This window comes from Pezoporus flaviventris, unplaced genomic scaffold (assembly GCF_033815535.1).
Source record: "Pezoporus flaviventris isolate CSIRO_AGI_PZ_B2104156 unplaced genomic scaffold, CSIRO_AGI_Pfla_v1 ptg000047l, whole genome shotgun sequence".
Lineage (NCBI taxonomy): Eukaryota > Metazoa > Chordata > Aves > Psittaciformes > Psittacidae > Pezoporus > Pezoporus flaviventris.
The window spans coordinates 6,146,195-6,165,410 of NW_026892595.1; the positions used below are offsets into that span (position 1 = coordinate 6,146,195).

General features: G+C 37.5%; 1 protein-coding gene and 1 long non-coding RNA gene across 13 annotated transcripts in view; one reads left to right on the forward strand and one right to left on the reverse strand.

Annotated features, from left to right (window-relative positions):
- Positions 1 to 19,216, forward strand: part of PARD3 (par-3 family cell polarity regulator) — a 451,464-nt gene that overhangs the window by 428,340 nt on the left and 3,908 nt on the right. For all 12 annotated transcript variants that reach the window (XM_061468050.1, XM_061468055.1, XM_061468051.1 and 9 more), the window contains 2 exons: positions 6,608 to 6,728; positions 17,443 to 17,570. In XM_061468050.1, coding sequence (XP_061324034.1) covers positions 6,608 to 6,728; positions 17,443 to 17,570 — 249 coding nt within the window. The remainder of the gene's footprint in view (positions 1 to 6,607; positions 6,729 to 17,442; positions 17,571 to 19,216) is intronic.
- LOC133276814 (uncharacterized) lies at positions 8,853 to 12,777 on the reverse strand. Its single transcript, XR_009746011.1, has 2 exons — positions 12,460 to 12,777; positions 8,853 to 9,071 (listed from the first exon to the last, which is right to left on the reverse strand). It is a non-coding gene; the product is annotated as an uncharacterized LOC133276814 (long non-coding RNA).

Sequence of the window (19,216 nt, forward strand, 5' to 3'; positions counted from 1 at the left end):
ATTCTTCAGATTTCACTGGTTGTAAAATGATGGCCCTACTACAGAATGGTCACAGAGGGACTTGAAGTGAAATCTAGTCTGGAGAGTTTAAAGAGACTGTTGCGGTTAAGTGACCTCCCTATCAGCTCCAGCTCTCCGCATTGTTTATGGCCATTGCATCAGAAGCAAGTGCAGAATTAAGAGCATTTGAGATTACCTATTTAACCCAGAGAATAGAGATGGTTTTGATTCTTAATGATTACTCTTTTGAAATCAGTGTGAAATGATCAACAAATCACAATGTCAAAATTTGGAAATTAATTGGTGGACTTGCAGGACTTCTTTGTGTATTGGGGTTGGTGATTATCCCTGTGAAGGTAAACTGGGAATGACATAAAACTTCCGGATGAGCTGATTTCACATGCATACATATTGACATAAATCCTAGGGTTTAAATCCTTGTTTTGATGGATTTAATATGCTGAAGTGTGTAGGTATGTGTACAGGTAACCTGTTACATCTTGCCTGTCACATTAAGCCAATCCCTGAATTGAGCTGCCTTTAAAACCTGCAGACTTTAAAGGATATATAATGCTCTGTGTTCATTCAGCAAATATGAAATGGCAAGAGGAAGGAATTTTATAACCCTGTGAGCAGTAGAAATGAGCCAAGATTGAAAGAGATCTGGGGGGCGAAATTTCAGATAGGCTCTATACCCTTCAGCATGCAAGAAGCTGCCCTTGTTAGAAACTTACTTTGCATGCATAATTAATTTGAGCAGCACATTCCATTTCTTACAACTAGAAGAGAAATTGAATTCAGGTGTTTGGTGAACATATGGGGGATTTACTGTGAATTTATGACCTGTGGTTTGATTGTAAAACCCCAAGATACTAGCTGATAAAACTTAATGAAGCTTGTGCAGAGAAGCTATTTTTATTTGCAGTTTTGTAATTGATACTTTTTGGGGGTTTTTTATACCGTTTCCCCACCTTTCAATGCCTTATTCACAATAAATTCTTTGACGCTTAAGAAAAATGAAACTAGTGTTGGATAAACTTTTCTATGCCTTCTTCCATGTTAGAACTGCACTGTGCTACATTCGTAGTCTAACTAATTTGATCTCTTCCTCTGCCGATTCTTTTCTCAGACTGACTGTAATTACATAACAGCTCTTTTATATGATGTCCTATGTGGTTGCTGTTCTTTGTGTACCATACCTATATGTGTTACTATCCCTGTGTTTGTGACAATTGTATTCCCTGATGTCTCAGAGAAGGACCGTAGGTAGGGCACACCGGGAGGAGAGGACCAGCCAAATCAGTTACACTAATTTAAGCTTCAGGACGTATATTTAGGTATCAAAAAATAAACCACAGAACAAAGTAACAGGAAAAGATGAACCTGCTCTGTTGCAGGTAACAGATGGTGCGGACTCTGTCCCTGCTCAGCCCCCATCAGCCCCACGGTGTGTGGGCACAGTTACCTGTGTCACTGACAATTAACAAATCTGTTTAAAGTGAACAGACCAGAAACCCATGCATTGGAATATGGTGCTAACTTTAAACCTGGTAAAGGGCATGCTTTCATTTCATTTTGTGTCCATGACTTTTTTGTAGCAACTTGACAGTTTTTGCTTATCCACCCTCAAGGGCCATCTGAAACAGACAAATCCATCTGCTTGGAGTTAAGCACCGTGGCAAGAGGGTGCTCGAGTTTCAGTAAATGTAGCAGAAATTTTTATATTCGATTATCATCACTCTCCTTTCTGTTTGGCTGTTTTCATCCTGCTCAAGCTAAGAAGGAAGGGGTCCATTTTGTAGACACTCAGGTAGTCCTGAACTTTGGCATAGATGCATGCTGCCAACTACGGCACAGCCACCAAAGGATATAATTCTCAGAGGGATAGAAATAAACTCTTTTTCTGCTCTTTTGTACCTGTAGGCAAAAGTAGACTCAAATTCAGCTCTTGATTTTTAATATGAAGTGAGTAATCTCTCTAAACAGAAAGGAATTTATTTGGTACAAACAGGTGATAGTTATTTGCCAGCATGAAGTAAATAAGAGCCCATCTGTGTTTTATAACTGCTATCCAGAGATCTAAGCAGCCAGTAAGGCCAGCAAGTCCCTGGAAGCTCAAATCTGTGTTAAAAGATTTGAAGGTGTAAAGAACATTGTTTGTTTACTAACCTTTTGGTTATTCTAGTCATGTTGCAACCGCCTGGTGACGTTATTAAGACCATTCTCCATGCTTTTGCAGGCCAATTTTTCTTTTTTTTTCCCCCAAAGCTTTAGGCATCCCTGTTCAGTAGCATGTTTGTATCTACTTTATCACACTGAAAATCCGTCTGTTTTGAAAGGATTACAACTCTGTACATCAGTGCATGACATCACACTGAGATATTGCTTAATGATCTGAGACTCTGATGGCCATTGCTGTGGCTGCCTGTTTCTGGAAATATGTGACAGCTCTGGCCTATCTAAGCCTTGCTTACAGTTGCATTTTTAGTCCATGCTGGCAACTGTGTGTTTTTAAGCAGCGCTCACAAAATAGCTGATTGTGAAATGTGTCATTTGCAGATGGAAGGCAATGGGGTGCCAAGAAGAGATGTGATACGAGGAAGCCCAGCCGCTTTGCAACCCAAGTTAACTTTGGCCCTAAAAACCTTTTCTTGATTTTTATTTCTTTTAAGAACACTTAATGATAGAAAAAGATAACTTGCATCCAGTGCTAGGAGGTGCTAATTGTCTTCCGTAAGTTCACAGCCATTCTGCTATTAAATAGGCATAGTGAAAGGCTGTCTGGACAAGCTGTGGTTACTGTACAGAGCTGAAATTCCAGTTTTGCTAAAAAGTTTAAAACTAGCATAGGTCAAATATTTGATAAACTTTGGATAGATTTCAAGTTTAACTCCTTCCTTCCTGCTAGTATTCTTAGAGGTGAATTTACCTTCAGATTTTCAGTTCATTTGAATGAAATCTCAAACAAAACATGGCTAATTAATTAAACTTTTGAGGACTTGCACCTCAAGGTCAAAAGGGAGTTTAAGCAGCTGGAATACCTGCAGCCCTGATCCTAGTAGTCTGCTGATATGACCCTACTTGCCATGGATAAGTTCATCCAGTAAGTCAAAATTCATTTTGCTTTAGACTGTCTAAGGGCTCTTCACACTGGATATAATTTGCTTAGATCTGTCCCAAGCGATAATTATGTGCCTTACATAAAGAGTTGTAGCTAAAACAACATCTCTGGATATGAAAAGAAGTAAAGTTAGGTTTGTCCTTTTGACTCCAAAATTTTATTTGTGACAGTTTTTTATCAGGATTATTACTTTTTGCATTTTGCTCTTCTGAAATCAGTAATTGTGATCAGGGAGTTGAATGATACATCAAGCAGGTGTACCAAGTGCTCACCGAGTGCACTGGGAGTGCCATTGGAGACATAAAAAACATTGCAAAAAAACACGATGGTAAAATTAACTGGATGAAGAGAGGCATGAAAAGAAACAGGAGATAGCATGGTGGGCCAGGCTGGAGATGTGCAAGGCTTCACTAGTGGGAAGGTTAGAGCAGCTATAATTAACTTTGAATCAGAGCAAGGTTGAGAGGAAAATGGAAATGAAAGGAATTCAACCTGAGATATATTCTAAGCCCTCAAAATAATCTTTTCTTAAAAGTATCTTAGACATTCTTTAGCTGTTTGCCTTTTTTTGTCTTCTAAATAAAAACATTTAAATTTTTTTTTAGTGATAAAACTGCTGAGTTGACTTCACTTTCTGTGTCTCACAAACATTTTGAGCACAACGAAATCTGACTACATACAGAAGTGTTCTATTTTTCTTTAAATTTAGCTCTTTATTTTCTGTGAAATAGCCCTTTTTTATATATATCAGTTCTTTTTGCAAATTTCTAAGTTTGGGTCATCTCTGTTGCCTTTCAAATAAAATAGAAATATTGTTAAAAGATTTATCTTCTCTGCCGTTATAAAACCTTCTAATTTTTCTTAAATTAGCCTGACTTCTTTTTTTCTTTTCTTTTAATTTTCTGTCTTCCTTTTGGTTTTTGGTTTTTTGGTTTTTTTTTGTTTGGTTGGTTTTTTTTTGTTGGTTTTTTTTTTTTTTGTTTGGTTTTTGTTGTTGTTTTTTGGTGTTTTTTTTTTGTCATTAGTATAAGTTCTTCATAGGTCTGGATGCTGTTCATCTCTCCAGTGTAAGGGTGACAAATTAATGAATTTGATGTTTGGGAGTAGACATGAATTTTGTCTTCCTGGCATGGACACTATGCATTTGCTATTCCTCTGCTGATGTAAGTTTTAAGGAACAACAATCCCAAAATGTGCAGAAGTTCTCAGATCTGTAATAGTCCTTCCAGTAGTCTATTTTGGGGTTAGTAGTTTCTGTTCCCTATAATGCATAGGTTTTAGTGCAGTACTTTGTGGGTTTACCTAATGATTTTCTTTGCCATTGAATACCTGCTCCAGTGTCACTTCTGCACTGTCATCCCTTAGAGTTTGAAACAACTTTGATTAAGGAAGGCTGATTATTTACCAGTCATCTTCAGTACCTCAAGGTGTCTATATAGTGCTTTTCAAGTAATTTTGCAGTGAAGCTCAATGGCATTTCTCTTTCAAATGTGTTCTTATACCTGAAATACTAATACTTAAAATACTTTGCTACATTTAACAGCAACATACAGAAAACACTGTCTGTGTAGAAAGTCTTGGACTACTTGTTTATTAGATTAACAACACCAGTTTTAAAAATCAGCAGACCATTTAAAAGTATTTTTTATGTCTTGTACTGGATTGCGGTGATTGCATATAAAATGTGCAGTGTACAGCAACGCGTGGGAAAAACAAGTGGCTGTATAGTAAAGCTGTGCAGAATTTGACAATAAGGAATACATTTAAATAACATAAGCTGTTTCACAAAATTAAGTTGAATTAAGGAAGTAGAATTAGCAATACACCTATAATGAATGGAAATTGTGAAGAGCCACAATGTTTAATTTCCACCTGTTCTAAATAAATCTTTCCTTTAATTGTACTTTTCAAAACGGAAATTTGCATTTCCATTAAAAATAAAATATTTCTTTAAGCTTCCGAGGAAGGGAGGCAGGAAGACAGGCAGGCAAGGAAGGAAAGAAGGAAAGAAGGAAAAGAGAGAAGGAGGGAGGGACAGAGGAAGGGAGGAAGGGCTTCCCCAGATTCATGCTTTTTCTCTGCTCTCATCTTCAAAGACAAGGAGAAAAAAAGAAAAACACCAAAACTCAAAAACAACCTAAAACAAACCCTAAACCGCTTCAAAAATTAGCCTTTGATAGAACCATGCTAATTTTTCTGTTTGGCTAAGCATTATAAGCTCCATTTAATGGCACTGACAAGAGTGCTAGGTAACGTCTCAAGCATCTACCTCCTCCAGTCCACTGCACCTACCAGTTTCAAAAGACATGTAAAGCAGTCACAGTTAGATTCCAGAATCATCTCTTTTCCTATGAGAGAAGATATGGGATATAAATTCACTGTGGTTTATTGTACTCTATGTCCAAGAACAGGAATCTATGGAATTGCTTTACATTGTCTCCCTGTAGATTTCTCCTTTGAAACAAAGTAATAGCTGTCCATATCTCATTAGGAAATAAACAATAAAGTTTAGGGATTAAGAAGGCCATAATAGGAGATTAAAATGCCTCCAGTTAGACCTTGATACAACATATTTGTTTGTCAGGCTTCTTGCGATGCCCATATTAACATGCATGAGATATGGTGGGGGTTGTAGGGCTCAGGTGGGAGCCGCACAGCTGGGAAAACTGCAATGATATTGATATATATCATTTTTTCCTCCACCCTATGAAATAAGTCATTCCTGTGTGTATTTCATCATGGTTCCATATAAATGTGTACTATAGAGACCTGCAACAGGAATCATGGAAAAAACGATGTTTTTGAAGAACTCAAGGTTGTGGTTGTGCTGGTACATAGCGGTACATCCAGGATTGAGTCTTCTCCAGCCCAGCCAGTGCCCATCTGCTGCCTGGATGTGTTCCTGCCTATGGCATTGTCAAATGGATTTGGTTTTACTGGCCTCCAAGCCTTTTAAGTGCTTTCAGACTGATCAGATTAAAAGACCTGTTAAAAACAGAACTAAGGGATGATAGGCTTTTATTGATTGGGGAAAATAATAAAATTTTATATAGGTAGAGCCTTCAGACTTTGTAATGAATTTCATATGAATAAAGTTCTGACAGTGCCATAGTTTATTGACTGGGAAAAAGTATCTTTCATGTTTATTCAGTAGCAGAGAGCATTAGGACTTTTAACTTGCCTTTATGTTAAGTCTGATACTAGCACATCCATTCCTCTTAATTTCTAGCAGTAACATTCACTGAAAAGAGGCAAGCAGCATTTGATGATTTTTAGGAATTGTCTCATTCATTTTACCCTTATACCACCTGAGTCTCTTTATAAGTCAAACAGCATTAATCACCTTTAAAAAACTTTGTACTACATGCTTGGAAATTATTTTTGCACCTGTAGTCCTGCACTGTAATAGCAGTCCTGTGCTAAGAAATTACAGTCATAGACGGCAGCTCCCAAGTATATTGATCTTTTCCATCCTCTCTCTTCTAGCAACAGATCAACCCCTAACAATCATGACCGGATACAGCGCCTGAGACAAGAGTTTCAGCAAGCAAAGCAAGATGAGGACGTGGAAGACAGGAGACGTACTTACAGTTTTGAGCAACCATGGGTAAGTGGACAGAGCCTCTCAAATCTGGGAAGGTTGGCTGACTCCTGCTGTTCCCAGGCTGGATGGAAGGAGACTGATAGGATCACAGGTCCTCTCCTTACACCCTTTTGCCCTTTCTGTTATCCTAATCTTTGGTTCCTTGATGTTTTTTTTTCATTTTTAAACTTCTTCAGCCATCTGTCCTCTGTGCATCTAGCATTATTTCCTCCATGTTTAGACCCTTGATTCTGTGAATCATTACTTGGATTTTTTTGCCTGAAAGGCAGTATTAATTATTCTGATATTCTGGGTTTGTTGTTTTGTTGGGTTTTTTTTTGGAAAATCAGACTAAAATACATACTAACAATAAAAAATTTACAGAAACATGTAACTTTGTAAATCATATTACCTCTGAAGATAAATCGCTGCGATTAGTTCTTGAGAGGAAGAGCTGTGTATTTTCACAGTAAAAAAGGAGAGATATGCATAATAACATGCTTCACAATAGTACCCCTTCGCCACTTGTATTAGCTAAGACAGTTCTGTCTCAAGGCATACATCCTAATTGATAATTTAAATCCAGTTCAATCTGGTTTAGCAAAGTGATACAATTATGTAAATCCATGTGCTTACCTTGTATAACACGATCGAATGAATCTATGTTGCTTTTTAATCAATTACATATCCTAAATTAGGATCCTTTAAATATGGGACAAATATTTCATTGTATCTTGGTTAAAATTCCACAATAAAGACAGTGAACAATTGGCTTGCATTCCCAAAACAGAGGGAGCTGTATGATGACAGCAATAGAATCTCTCACAGCTTCCTCTGAAGCAGGTGTAGGTGATGGGTTATTGTTACTTAGCATTATGATGCACATGAGACCAAGGTGGAAATAGCTGAAGATCTGCATCGGTGTGTCACTGAGAACAACCATATGCATCATAATACATATGTCATCCTTGTTTGCCTATTGTGGTGGATATAGATTTTCTTACTTGTGTTGGGTCTTTGTGTCTTTGTCAGTTTTAAACTCACTAATTTGAACCTGTGGTATTTTCGACATGCAGCATGGAGAGGAACAAAGGTAAATGTATCCCTAAATGACCTAGCACTGTTTAACATAGTGTATCAGGATATAGGTTTCTATTTTCCCACGTTAGGAAACCTCTAACCTTCTCTGATATTGAATTTAAAAAAATAAAAAAAAAAGCACACAAAAAAAACACAAAAACCCAAACATACATATTTTTATTATTAGATATCTCTGATTTGATGTGGTTAAGATAGTGTGATAGCTCATCACAATTATAGTGTAGCAGTTTGGAGGTGAAAGAGGGCTGGGTGTAGGAGGTACTTTCCATTAGGCATATCAACTGCTGTTTAGTTCTTCAAATTGAGAGATCTAAGCAGCATTCTTGGGAAAACTATGCATGAGAAAAACTTGCACCCTTGAAGACTTGGGAACTTAACTACTGAAGGTCATGGGCCGAATTTTTGTATATCTATCTAAATGCCATAGCAACTTTAGACAGGCAACTTGGCTTTTATTATAGTTTCTTGTAATGGGGGAGGAGGGAATTATTTGGATGACAGGCTGATTACCTTAGGAATGGAATAATTTCCTAAACTGTGGGTCAGAACAATGACCTTTCCTTTTTCTCTTATTCAAACAAATGGGATCTTTCTGTTTACCCCACTTCTACAGATCATGCAAATGAGCTCAAAGTGATTAATTCAGCTTAATGTATTAATATTAATTCTGAAGCTCATTGTTGCTTTGTAGAAGCTGCTCTGTTGTTAAATACACAGGTGACCAAATGTTTTATTTCAGATAAGTACCTAAAAAAAAAAAAAATTGGCCTGGAGCATTTTTGAATCTTTTTTTTTTTCCATCATGTACTCCAGCCTTTCGAGATCACAGTGCTTGGAAAGGATAAACCAATGATCTCATCCATTTCAGCAGTTCACAGTCATTTCAGTGTTAAGGAGCCATAACCCTCTTTCTTAAGGAGTGTGTATTACTTTAACCTATTAGTCTAAAATGATGGACTTTGTTAATATATCCTCTCAAAACAGATCCAGATGTATCATTAAATACCAGTGACACACAAAAAAAGCAAAAATAGTGTACAATAGGTATGCAGGAAAATACTTAAGATACATTTATCAATGTCTTTTCAGTCTTCTCCATCTGTAAGCTGTTGGTTACAAACCGCAGCAATGAAAAGTGCACCTGTGTGTGGAATATTGTTGAAAAGTGTGTTTTCACCTGAGGGAGATGGGTTGCGCAGCCGACTTAAACAAAAGGCTTTATATCCAGAGAGGCATCTGAGCTGCAGGACAGCAGCCAACTCTGGCCTGGTTTGGGTAGAAAGAGAGGAAAAATCCATCCACAGAGAAGTGTGTGCTATGAGGTGATAAGTATTTTGCATTTCTCATTAACAAGCTGATGAGAGGATAGGGAACAAAGTGCTGATGTGATGTGGGACTATTGGTTACTTTAAAGAAGTGTAAATGAACACAAACTTTGCAGTACAAGTAATGGACACCGATGGAAATCTGGCAGCTCTGAGGATATTCAGAGGAGCTCAATAGCTCAGAAACCTGCTAATATGTTATCAAAATGATCCTGTGAAATCACCAACTCCAATCCATCCCAGGCTATTAATGGCCTGTGACACAGGAGTCCAGATACTTGTGACAAATGCCTCCAGTCTCCTCCATGGGTTAGAGACAGATCTCCATGCCATGGAGCACTACATCATGCTTGCTCTGAGTGATACCCGTGGCAGAGGGACCACTGCCTGACCCCATCGCTTTCTAGCTGTGCCCATCAGGTGAAGGCTCTTTCTCTGTACATGAGTAATGTGACAGCGCTGGACTTCTTTGCCCGGCTGTGTTTGCCCTGTCAGTAAACAAACCACTTGACTGCCTATGAGTGTTCAGACACAGGCAGCTTAACAGGCACAAGAAGTGATAGTGATGGAATGAGATGACACCGTATTAAGTAGCGTAACATTTCTGCTCAAGGCCATTTGAATGACACACTGTTAAGGTTTAATAACTAACTGTTGCAACATTGAGCCATCTCTAAAATCCACTAGTTCTGCAGCTGAGTCAAAGCTTTATGGAAGGTGCTTTTGCATTTGTTTATTTTAAGATAACTTTCTCAGGCTTATGTTTTTTTCTCTTACATTGCTTTTTTATGTTTGGTGTTTCAAAAAACACAAAGGTACAAGAGGGTTGCAAGGGCAATGCTATATGCCTGATGTTACATGGGAGAAAAAAATAAATAAAGAAAAATAGCATAAAATATTATTAATCCATTTTAATCCTGCTGGTGTTAATTCCAGTCAGAGTTCACAGAAAGGTGTATCTGGGCATGCAGAATTGCATGGAATCACAGTATGTCTGCTAATATTGAAGGCCCTTGCTGTTGCTATGGTATTTTATACCAATGCAAGGGTTCTTGTGTGGCTGATTCTTCTGGTTCCAAAGTGGAGACTATGGTTTTGTTCTTTCGAGGGTAGTATTGGGTCTGCTGAGGTTTAGCCTTCCTTGTACCAGTCCTGGGGTTGGGAGGATTTTGACTGTACTTTGTTCCTTATCTTGTTTTTTTGCCTAGTCACATCTTAATTAACAGATCCCCCCCTTCAATAACAAAACCACAGCATTATAGCCCTATATGTCATGGGAGTGAACAATCCAGTTTCAAAACAGAGCATATTAAATCCACTGAAAACATTACAACTGCTTACATGTCCTGCTTGTAGAAGCACACCAACGATCAAGATGCTGGGGGACAAAAGTTGGTGGTTCATTTCTTCACCTTTAATAAAATAATCAGCACTAAAAATGGAAAGCAGCAAATTCAATTCACAAATACACCCTGGACTTATATGGACGGTGGGAGAAAACAGGAATTGAGGGACCAGCAAACTCTACTTTAAATATTTAGGAATCAAATAAAAAGATTTTATTTTTTCTAAACAGAAAAGCTAACTGGGTCAAAATAAATCTGCTACCTGACTTGTCTGAGTATAGCTTTATTTATATGCACAAAATTTGTGAAACATAAGCAATTGCACAATTTTCATAGAGGAAAGACCCAGAAGTCCTAATAACATATTTAGGCATGGCCTCCTAGGTAAGTGCTCAGAAAATATAGAGATTATGTGGGTTTCTGTTGGCTGTTGGTGTGCAGATCTTGTCTCGAAGACCGATTTAAAGAAAAAAAATCTTTTTTTTTAATCTGGTTATAGTACTTGTTTCTTATCCCTCATGACATCCTTGTCTCTAAATTGGAGAGACATCAATTTGATAGATGGACTACTCAGTGGATAAAGAACTGGCTGGATGGCCGCACGCAAAGAGTTGTGTTCAACGGCTAAGTTTCTAGTTGGAGACCAGTAACGAGTGGTGTTCCTCAGGGATCGGTGTTGGGACCGATCTTGTTCAACATCTTTGCCAGTGACATGGACAGTGGGATTGAGTGTGCCCTCAGCAAGTTTGCTGATGACACCAAGCTGTGTGGTTCGGTTTATGTGCTGGAGGGAAGGAATGCCATCCAGAGGGACCTCGACACACTTGTGAGGTGGGCTGATGCCAACCTTATGAAGTTTAACCATGACAAGTGCAGGGTCCTACACCTGGGTTGGAGCAATCCCAGGCACAGCTACAGGTGGGGCAGAGAAGAGATTCAGAGCAGCCCTGCACAGAAGGACCTGGGGCTGTTGGTCAATGAGAAACTGAGCATGAGCCAGCTTCAGTGTGTGCTCACAGCCCAGAAAGCCAACTGTATCCTGGGCTGCATCAAAAGGAGCGTGACCAGCAGGTCAAAGGAGGTGATCCTGCCCCTCTGCTCTGCTCTCGTGAGACCTCACCTGGAGTATTGTGTGCAGTTCTGGTGTCCTCAACATAAAAAGGACATGGAACTGTTGGAACAAGTCCAGAGAAGGGCCACGAGGATGATCAGGGGACTGGAGCCCCTCCCATATGAAGATATATGAACAGCTGGGGCTGTTCAGCCTGGAGAAGAGAAGGCTGCGTGGAGACCTCACAGCAGCCTTCCAGTGTCTGAAGGGGGGCTATAGCGATGCTGGGGAGGGACTCTTCATTAGGGACTGTAGTGATAGGACAAGGGGTAATGGGTTAAAACTTAAACAGGGGAAGTTCAGGTTAGATATAAAGAAGTTCTTTACTGTAAGGGTGGTGAGGCACTGGAATGGGTTGCCCAAGGAAGTTATGAATGCTCCATCCCTGGAGGTGTTCAAGGCCAGGTTAGACAGAGACTTTGGTGACATGGTTTAGTGTGAGGTGTTCTTGCCCATGGCAGGGGGGGTTGGAACTTGATGATCTTAAGGTCCTTTCCAACCCTAACTATTCTACGATTCTATGATCTCTGTATTCACATCCTTGACCTATTCAAAGCCATAATGGATTCTTTCAGAAAAACAAAAACATGTTTTTTATTGTGTACCTTCAACTGTAGCATATTAATTTTACCTGGAAAATTAATAACAGACTATATTCAAAGCAAACATTTTAAATTTTATATCAGGGTGTAAATTATGTAAAATTAGTCAACCCATTAATAAGAAAGAAAAGTAGTATATTAATTCATTCTATTATGAATCCATTTTAAGAGTCTCTTTCAGGATATTTTATTCAAGGTATTAGGTGATACCTAATGGAGTATTTCAGTAGACAAAGAATACCTTAGGACCCAAATTGCTGTTTCTCCTACCCCAGTAGGTTCAGAGGGGAAACCAAAGTTAAGAAGGGCAGCCTCTCCACAGGTAGTTTCTCTTCAGCTCTGTAGTTACTATCCATTCTGTGTCAAACCTGCAAAGGATTTCATAAAATGCCAGCAATTTCTTGCCAACATTTAAACTCTGACTCTAGATTTCATATTTAAAACTTTTTTCCACCACTAGTTTCAATCTTTTTTACAAAATGGAAAATGAAGATAGAAGATTTTAAAAAAAAATGAAACAATTTTAGTTTGTAAACAAACGATTTATAGCTCACAGGCATGCAGTGCATGTAAATACCTCAGGCAGAATTTCAGGGCTAAATGATTTGTTTCTACCATGCTGAAGATTTTCTTTTTGTTGCTGCTATACACAGAAATCTTTATCCCATACCACACCATTCAGCTTCCTACATATGCACCATAGAAAGATACACAAAGGGATGGGATTTTTCTTATTACATGGTGCTTGAATTAATACACATACCTGTTGACAATTTTTAAAGGAAATATTGCTACATGTACTGTTCACCATAGCAACATAAACAAAAAGATGGAAGTAAAAATAGTTTCAAGGACATGTCCCAGAACCACTGTATGTTTTTTATCACTCTGAATTTTGATATACACAGTTACTGGATTGTCTGTCATCTGTGCCAAGTACATTTACACATAAAGCAGGCAAGATCATTTAATCTCATCTATGTCTAATCAGTGCTGAACTGTAAGAACCGTGGATGTTTTGGGGGCCTTGTGTCTACTGACTTCCAGGTGAACTTGAAACTCCTTGGTTAAACACAGAGCTTAATCTGGAAAAAAATAGCATATTTATTTTATATTAAATAATGGTCTTTTTAATAACAGGGAAAATACTAAGGGACTTGTTCCTTTATTAATCTACCTATTAACTGCTTCTTTGTCAACACAAAGGAGTTCTGTGATTCTGAGTAAGCATTACTCCCAGTTTGTCCCTTTGGGAGTAGGCTTTTGGATAGGTGTGTCACCTCAAGTGGTGGATCCCTGTCACCTGAAGTGGTTGAATCTCCCTGAAAATCCAGTGCCCTGGATCTCACCCATGATCTCCTCTGCAATTCTCTGTGGCAACTTTGATCTGTGCCAGTCCTGGAGGATCCCTGCTGCCACCATGCAGAGCTACACTCCATGTGCAGAAATGCCATTCTGCAGGGAAAGAAACGGCATGGGCAGCCACTGGTGTAGCAAGGAAAGAGAGGAGGTACCTTAATCTGTAAAATATGCTGCCCTTTACTGCTGGTAGTGGTGAGTGCAATGTGAGACATGGGCATACATTCTCTGTGAATTGAAAAAAATGTTATTTGCATAAAATGAGAAATCTGTAGAAACTTCTAACTTTGCAGTCCTGCTTTTAAAGTAATGCCTCTTTGAGAAAAGAGCTGTGTAATTTCATGTATCTTAAAGCACAGTTTTACATATTGAGTATTGTTTAACAATGCTGAACACAATAACTATCATTGCCACTTAAATGTACTGTGGAAGACATGAACATACATTTATTTGTATAATGCAGCCTTGGTTGTTATTGTGGCCTTGACCGCATCCTGATTTAAAAGGTCAGTGCTTGTCATACAGCTCATTGCAAACAAGTCCAGAGTTCTTATCAATCTGTGCTGTGAAGACTGAGCTGTTGCCAGGTTTGTTGGATGATTTCAGATTGTTATAATTATAGTTAGCCTTGTGTTGATATCAGTGTTAAAATTACTGTTATGTGTATTCCTTATACATGTTCCTTGGTTGCTGTTGAAAGATATGAAAATAATTCACCCTTTTTTTTTTAATTACCTCCATTTTGTACTGACATAAACAGGGTATACTTTTATATAGATGTGTGTTTGTGTATATATTTTGTATAAATATGTATGTATAATAGAATACTTTGGGGACTGAGACAAAATAGCCATTTAGCTTTTGAAGACTAAAGTTTCTTATGATATAAATATTTTTGGTTTAGATTCTTTAATTGAAAGCATACTAAGAAGATAAATCACTGTATGGTGATTTTTATTTTTCTGAACAAGTTAAGGATCCAAAAAGCAGTATTTAAGACTTTAAGTCTTTGTATAATCATAACCATATACCAAGGGAACTCATTATGGTATCACTGAGGTTTTTAATGCAAAGATTTGAAAGAAAGGTCTTTTCATTAATAAGATGGTTGAATATACCTATGTGTTATGATATGGAATATTTGATTACAAACAGGCGGAGTTTATGTCTCCTTGATATATTTTTTGGATGCTTGAAATCAGATAGCAGATTTGATTATAGGGACGACTTCTTGTAGATGTGAACAACATGCAGACAGGACTCTAAATAAGTATCCTTTTCAGATTAGTTAAGTCTTGCAAATCCATTTAGTTTAACAGGGTGTACAGGTACTCATACCTTCAGAAAATCAGATAATGGATTTTAGATATTTGCTTTTAGACCCATCAAATTATAAATGCTGTCCATTAGATTAAATTCTTTGTGACCTGCAGAGAATCCAGACCTGACTCCTGAGGTCCAGTTATTCTGGGCATGCCCTACAATGGGCACACAGGCGTGATAGCCCCTGCCTCTATTCAACCACTGGTTCCTTTGTGAATTAAAAAAAAAAAAAAAAAAATCTCTGAAGCTACATTTTGATCTTAGTCCATTCATAGTCCATTAGGGCTTTCAAAGCTCTGTCACTTTAGTAAAGGCTTTTGTGGCAGCTTCAGCTCTGGGCACATGTGTGTTCATGTACTTGCATTCATGCTTTCTAGATGATGTACTTTAGTGTTTTCTAAAAACCTAAATTGAGTAGCAGCTCAATTTCCACTCCACCTGTTTGGTAATTTAAGCATTCCCTGTACTGTAAAATTCTTTAATATGTTATATTTACAGTGAAATAAAAGAAAAGTCAAATCTGTGTTTTCAAAGAGAAGCAATTCTGATTTCATGTCTTATATGTGAAAACTACTGTCTCACATATGACACAATGTAGCTGCAAGCTTTCCACCATTGTTAAATTAGAACCCATGAAATGAGGAGATTTTCTCTAAAATCTTAGTTTAAATATTTTCATTCCTTATGGAGAAGTTGAGATGGGAACTTCTGAGTTTCCCTATGGTTCTCTGTAAACTGCTTATAACCACACTGGAGAGAATTCACAAGTAAATCTTGTGATTTTTAGGTAATCACTTGCTTCCATAAGCTGAGCTCTTCAATAAAATACCAAATGTCAGATGACTCTCAATAAAGTCAAGAAAGTTAGAAATGTTGACATATGCAATAACTGAAACCCTGCTCTGTATGTGTTGCCCTCATTTAATATAGTAGGAAATCTCCATGGGGGTTGTTGGTTTGGACATACATATGTACAGCTTATTCATCTTGAAGAAAATTTCTCATGAGCCTGACACACTCACGAGGCTCTCAACGTGTTGCTTCATCACACCATTCCTAAAGCATTTTTCATTAGAACTACTGTTTTACTGAGGTTTTTACAGAATAAGTCTATTTTGAACTAGACATCAATGTTGTATTAAGGATTCTCTTCAATAAGTTCTCCATTACTCATAGTTTATGCTTTCACATTCTGATTCTTTTGCACAATAATCTTTTCATAATAGGAAAGGCAGTTGTCACCGAACTGTGTCTGTTAAATTCTGAGCCAAGACTGATGCCCTGTCAGAAGTTTATTTTATCAAAAATGAACTTTCTAAATGTTGTACATCTGTTTCAAATTTGTTGTGTTTCTGGCTACCTGCAGGCAATTTATTGTATAGTGTGACAAAGGAGAAGTTTATGTCACAAATGGCAACTTTCTAGTTTCTAAAACTTGACTTCATTTTATGAAGCTTTTGCAAAGCCTTTTATCTTGCAGATATTTATGAGCCATTATGACATCTTTCTGCTGCAGAAATTATAATGGTTAAAACAAGAGATGTTTGTTTAGAGGGAAGGTACAAATGAAAAGGCGAAAATGCTTTAAAAAAAAGCAAGTCAGAGACAAGCTGTTTCAGTTCCAGGCTCAGATAAGTGGTTATGCTCCCTAACCTCTGAGTGATTAGGCTTACACGTTTTGAGTAGAACTGGCAATTTTAAGAAGATAGATAAAATAATGCTCTATTTCTTTGTTAGGTGAAACCAGATTATTAAAACAAGAAAACCCCATAATATTCTATGACTTTTTTAGCACCTTATTTGCAATTTGAAATCACAAAATCTGAAGACAGTAGTAATGTAAAATGAAAAGTGCTCTCTCTACAAAAGTAAACTTTTTCATAATCCAAAGTTTGAATGAAGCCATTCTTTCAGATCTTGATAAGTAATGCTCTCTATTCCCAGAAAGGCCATCCATTTTCACTTGCTTTTAGTACTGGCCTCAAATTTTCGAATTGTCATCTGATGAAAATGTTATCTAAAATCCTTCTCAGAGATACAGGATTCCCCTGTCTCCACAAGAGACTTGCTAAAGCTATCTACTCGATCATGTTGAACCAGAAAACGTTTCCTTATCTCTTAGAAAAGCAATCAGTGCATGTCTGGACCACCAGCAAAATGGGATGGTTTCACTAAGAGCATCAATTGAGCATATTGGTGAGGTTTGAAAGAGCTGCTGTGCTCCATCCTCCCTCCGATCTTTATTGGGGTAAAACTTAGTATTACCATAGCTAGGCTAACGTACAGTGCCTGAAGATCTGTTCCACCAACTTAGTTTTAATTTCAGTGTTATACCATAATCCATAATCCATAATCCATTCTGGACCAATATTTTCTTGATATATCTCAGAAATGGTACAACAGCACAGGACACTGTTATGGGTCAGAATTTAACCTAATTAGTGTGAAAAAGCTACCTGAACCACATGTTGAAACAAATGTAACCATATGTGTACAATAGCAACTTAAATGGTAGCTCTTTTGTGGGTATTTTTCTGCTTTGTTGAAGACATTTTCATTTTCATTTTGTAGCCAAGCACCAAGACGTACTCACAGAGTGGCAGACACTCAGTATCAGTAGAGGTTCAAATGCAGCGGCAGCGGCAAGAAGAAAGGGAGAGTTTCCAGCAAGCTCAGCGGCAGTACAGCTCATTACCCAGGTATGGTAACTGTCTGAATCTATTCAATGTATATAACCCTAGAGCTAATTTCATTTGTGGAAGGAAAATGTTGTACTTAGTGCAGACATTTTTGTTTAGCATTGCTATAAGGTGGAATGTGTTTGGTGTGGAAGAGGCATAAAATTTCTTAAGTGAGAGCATGTGGCAGCCGTTTACTTTAGGAGGATTACTTCAGAGCTGATTTCAGTGGGATTTTTCAGCACCCAGCAGAATTGAGCACCCAACAGAACTGAGACACTGAAACAAAGCTATTCTTTGTGACACACCATCCAGTTTAAATTTCTGCAATTAGAAAACTCTCCTGAGCATGACATGGGTTGTCCCCTTTTGACATGTCAGACTATATTTTTTTTCTGCTGCCTAATTCTTTACTGGATAGAAATTCTATCTTTGTGATGCTAATACAGAGCGAATATTAAAAGGAAAAAAAAATCTCAAGACCTCAAACAAAAGAATACAGAACTGAGAAACTCCAAAAAATCAAAGACCTTCACGTTTCCCATATACATATATTTCTTCTAAATTACTGAGTCATTAGCAAAGGAATACTGAAAAATAATATACTTTTCATCTAAACAAATTTGTATTTTAAAAAAACTTAGATTTGCTGTTTGAGAAAAATTGGTATTTACTTGATATTTAGCTTTAAGAATTATTAAAAGTTTGCTCAACTAGTATTGTACATTAATTATCATAGTCAAGGACTGTGCAAATACTGTTTTTATTTTCAAATATCAGTGGCAATGGTTGAATGAAGAATCCTTAACACCAGAAGTTAATGTCAAATTCCTTTCCAACAAGGTCCTGTTATATTTTGTGTCCCATGTGGAAATGGTATGTAAAATTTTTATGACGTGTTTTAACAAGCATACCATAACTCCCTTTTTTTCTGGGGAAGCAAACAGAAGCTTCATAATCAAAGTTTTCTAAGCATGAACTCTTATCCTACCAACATCTTTGAAAGTAAAAGAGATCTCTCAGATTTTCACATGCTATAGCACCTTTCGGTGTAGAATCTTTCTGTTAAATATGCAAGGTGGGAAAGGAAAATGTAAAGTTAATGTGTTTTCTTAGATTGTTTGTTAGTCATTCTGAAGATCTTTTATATTCCCTTTGCTTCTTATCTCTACCTTCCTTCTGAAGTGACCACACCTATTAATGCCATGTTGTGTTCCTGGAGAAATTCTCTTTCAGTTTTGCTAGTTCCAGCAACGCACATATTGGATGGAAAAGCACAGATGCTAATGTCTCTTTTAAGCTGGGGAGGGTATTTTTAGTTTTAAAACTATGATTCTTAAAACTCGGTTACCCTGTTCTGCTCAATAACTGGTAGCATGTAAAAGCTGGAAGATAGTTGGATACAGTTCCAGTGGCAGAAATTAATAATTCTAACGAGAAAATTAATTTACAAGAAATTTGTAAAATAATGCTTTGGGTCATAGAAATGCTTGTTTAGACTGAGAATTTCCTTCAGTGCAGTTTCCAACATGAGAAATTATAGCAAGCTAGCACTGCATGTTACTGAGTAATTAATGATAATTTGATGACTTTGAGCACTCTGCGTATTTGAGCTGTGCTGAGAGAGGAATGAATTTCAGGACCTTGGGCTAAAGTTGAGTGCTGTA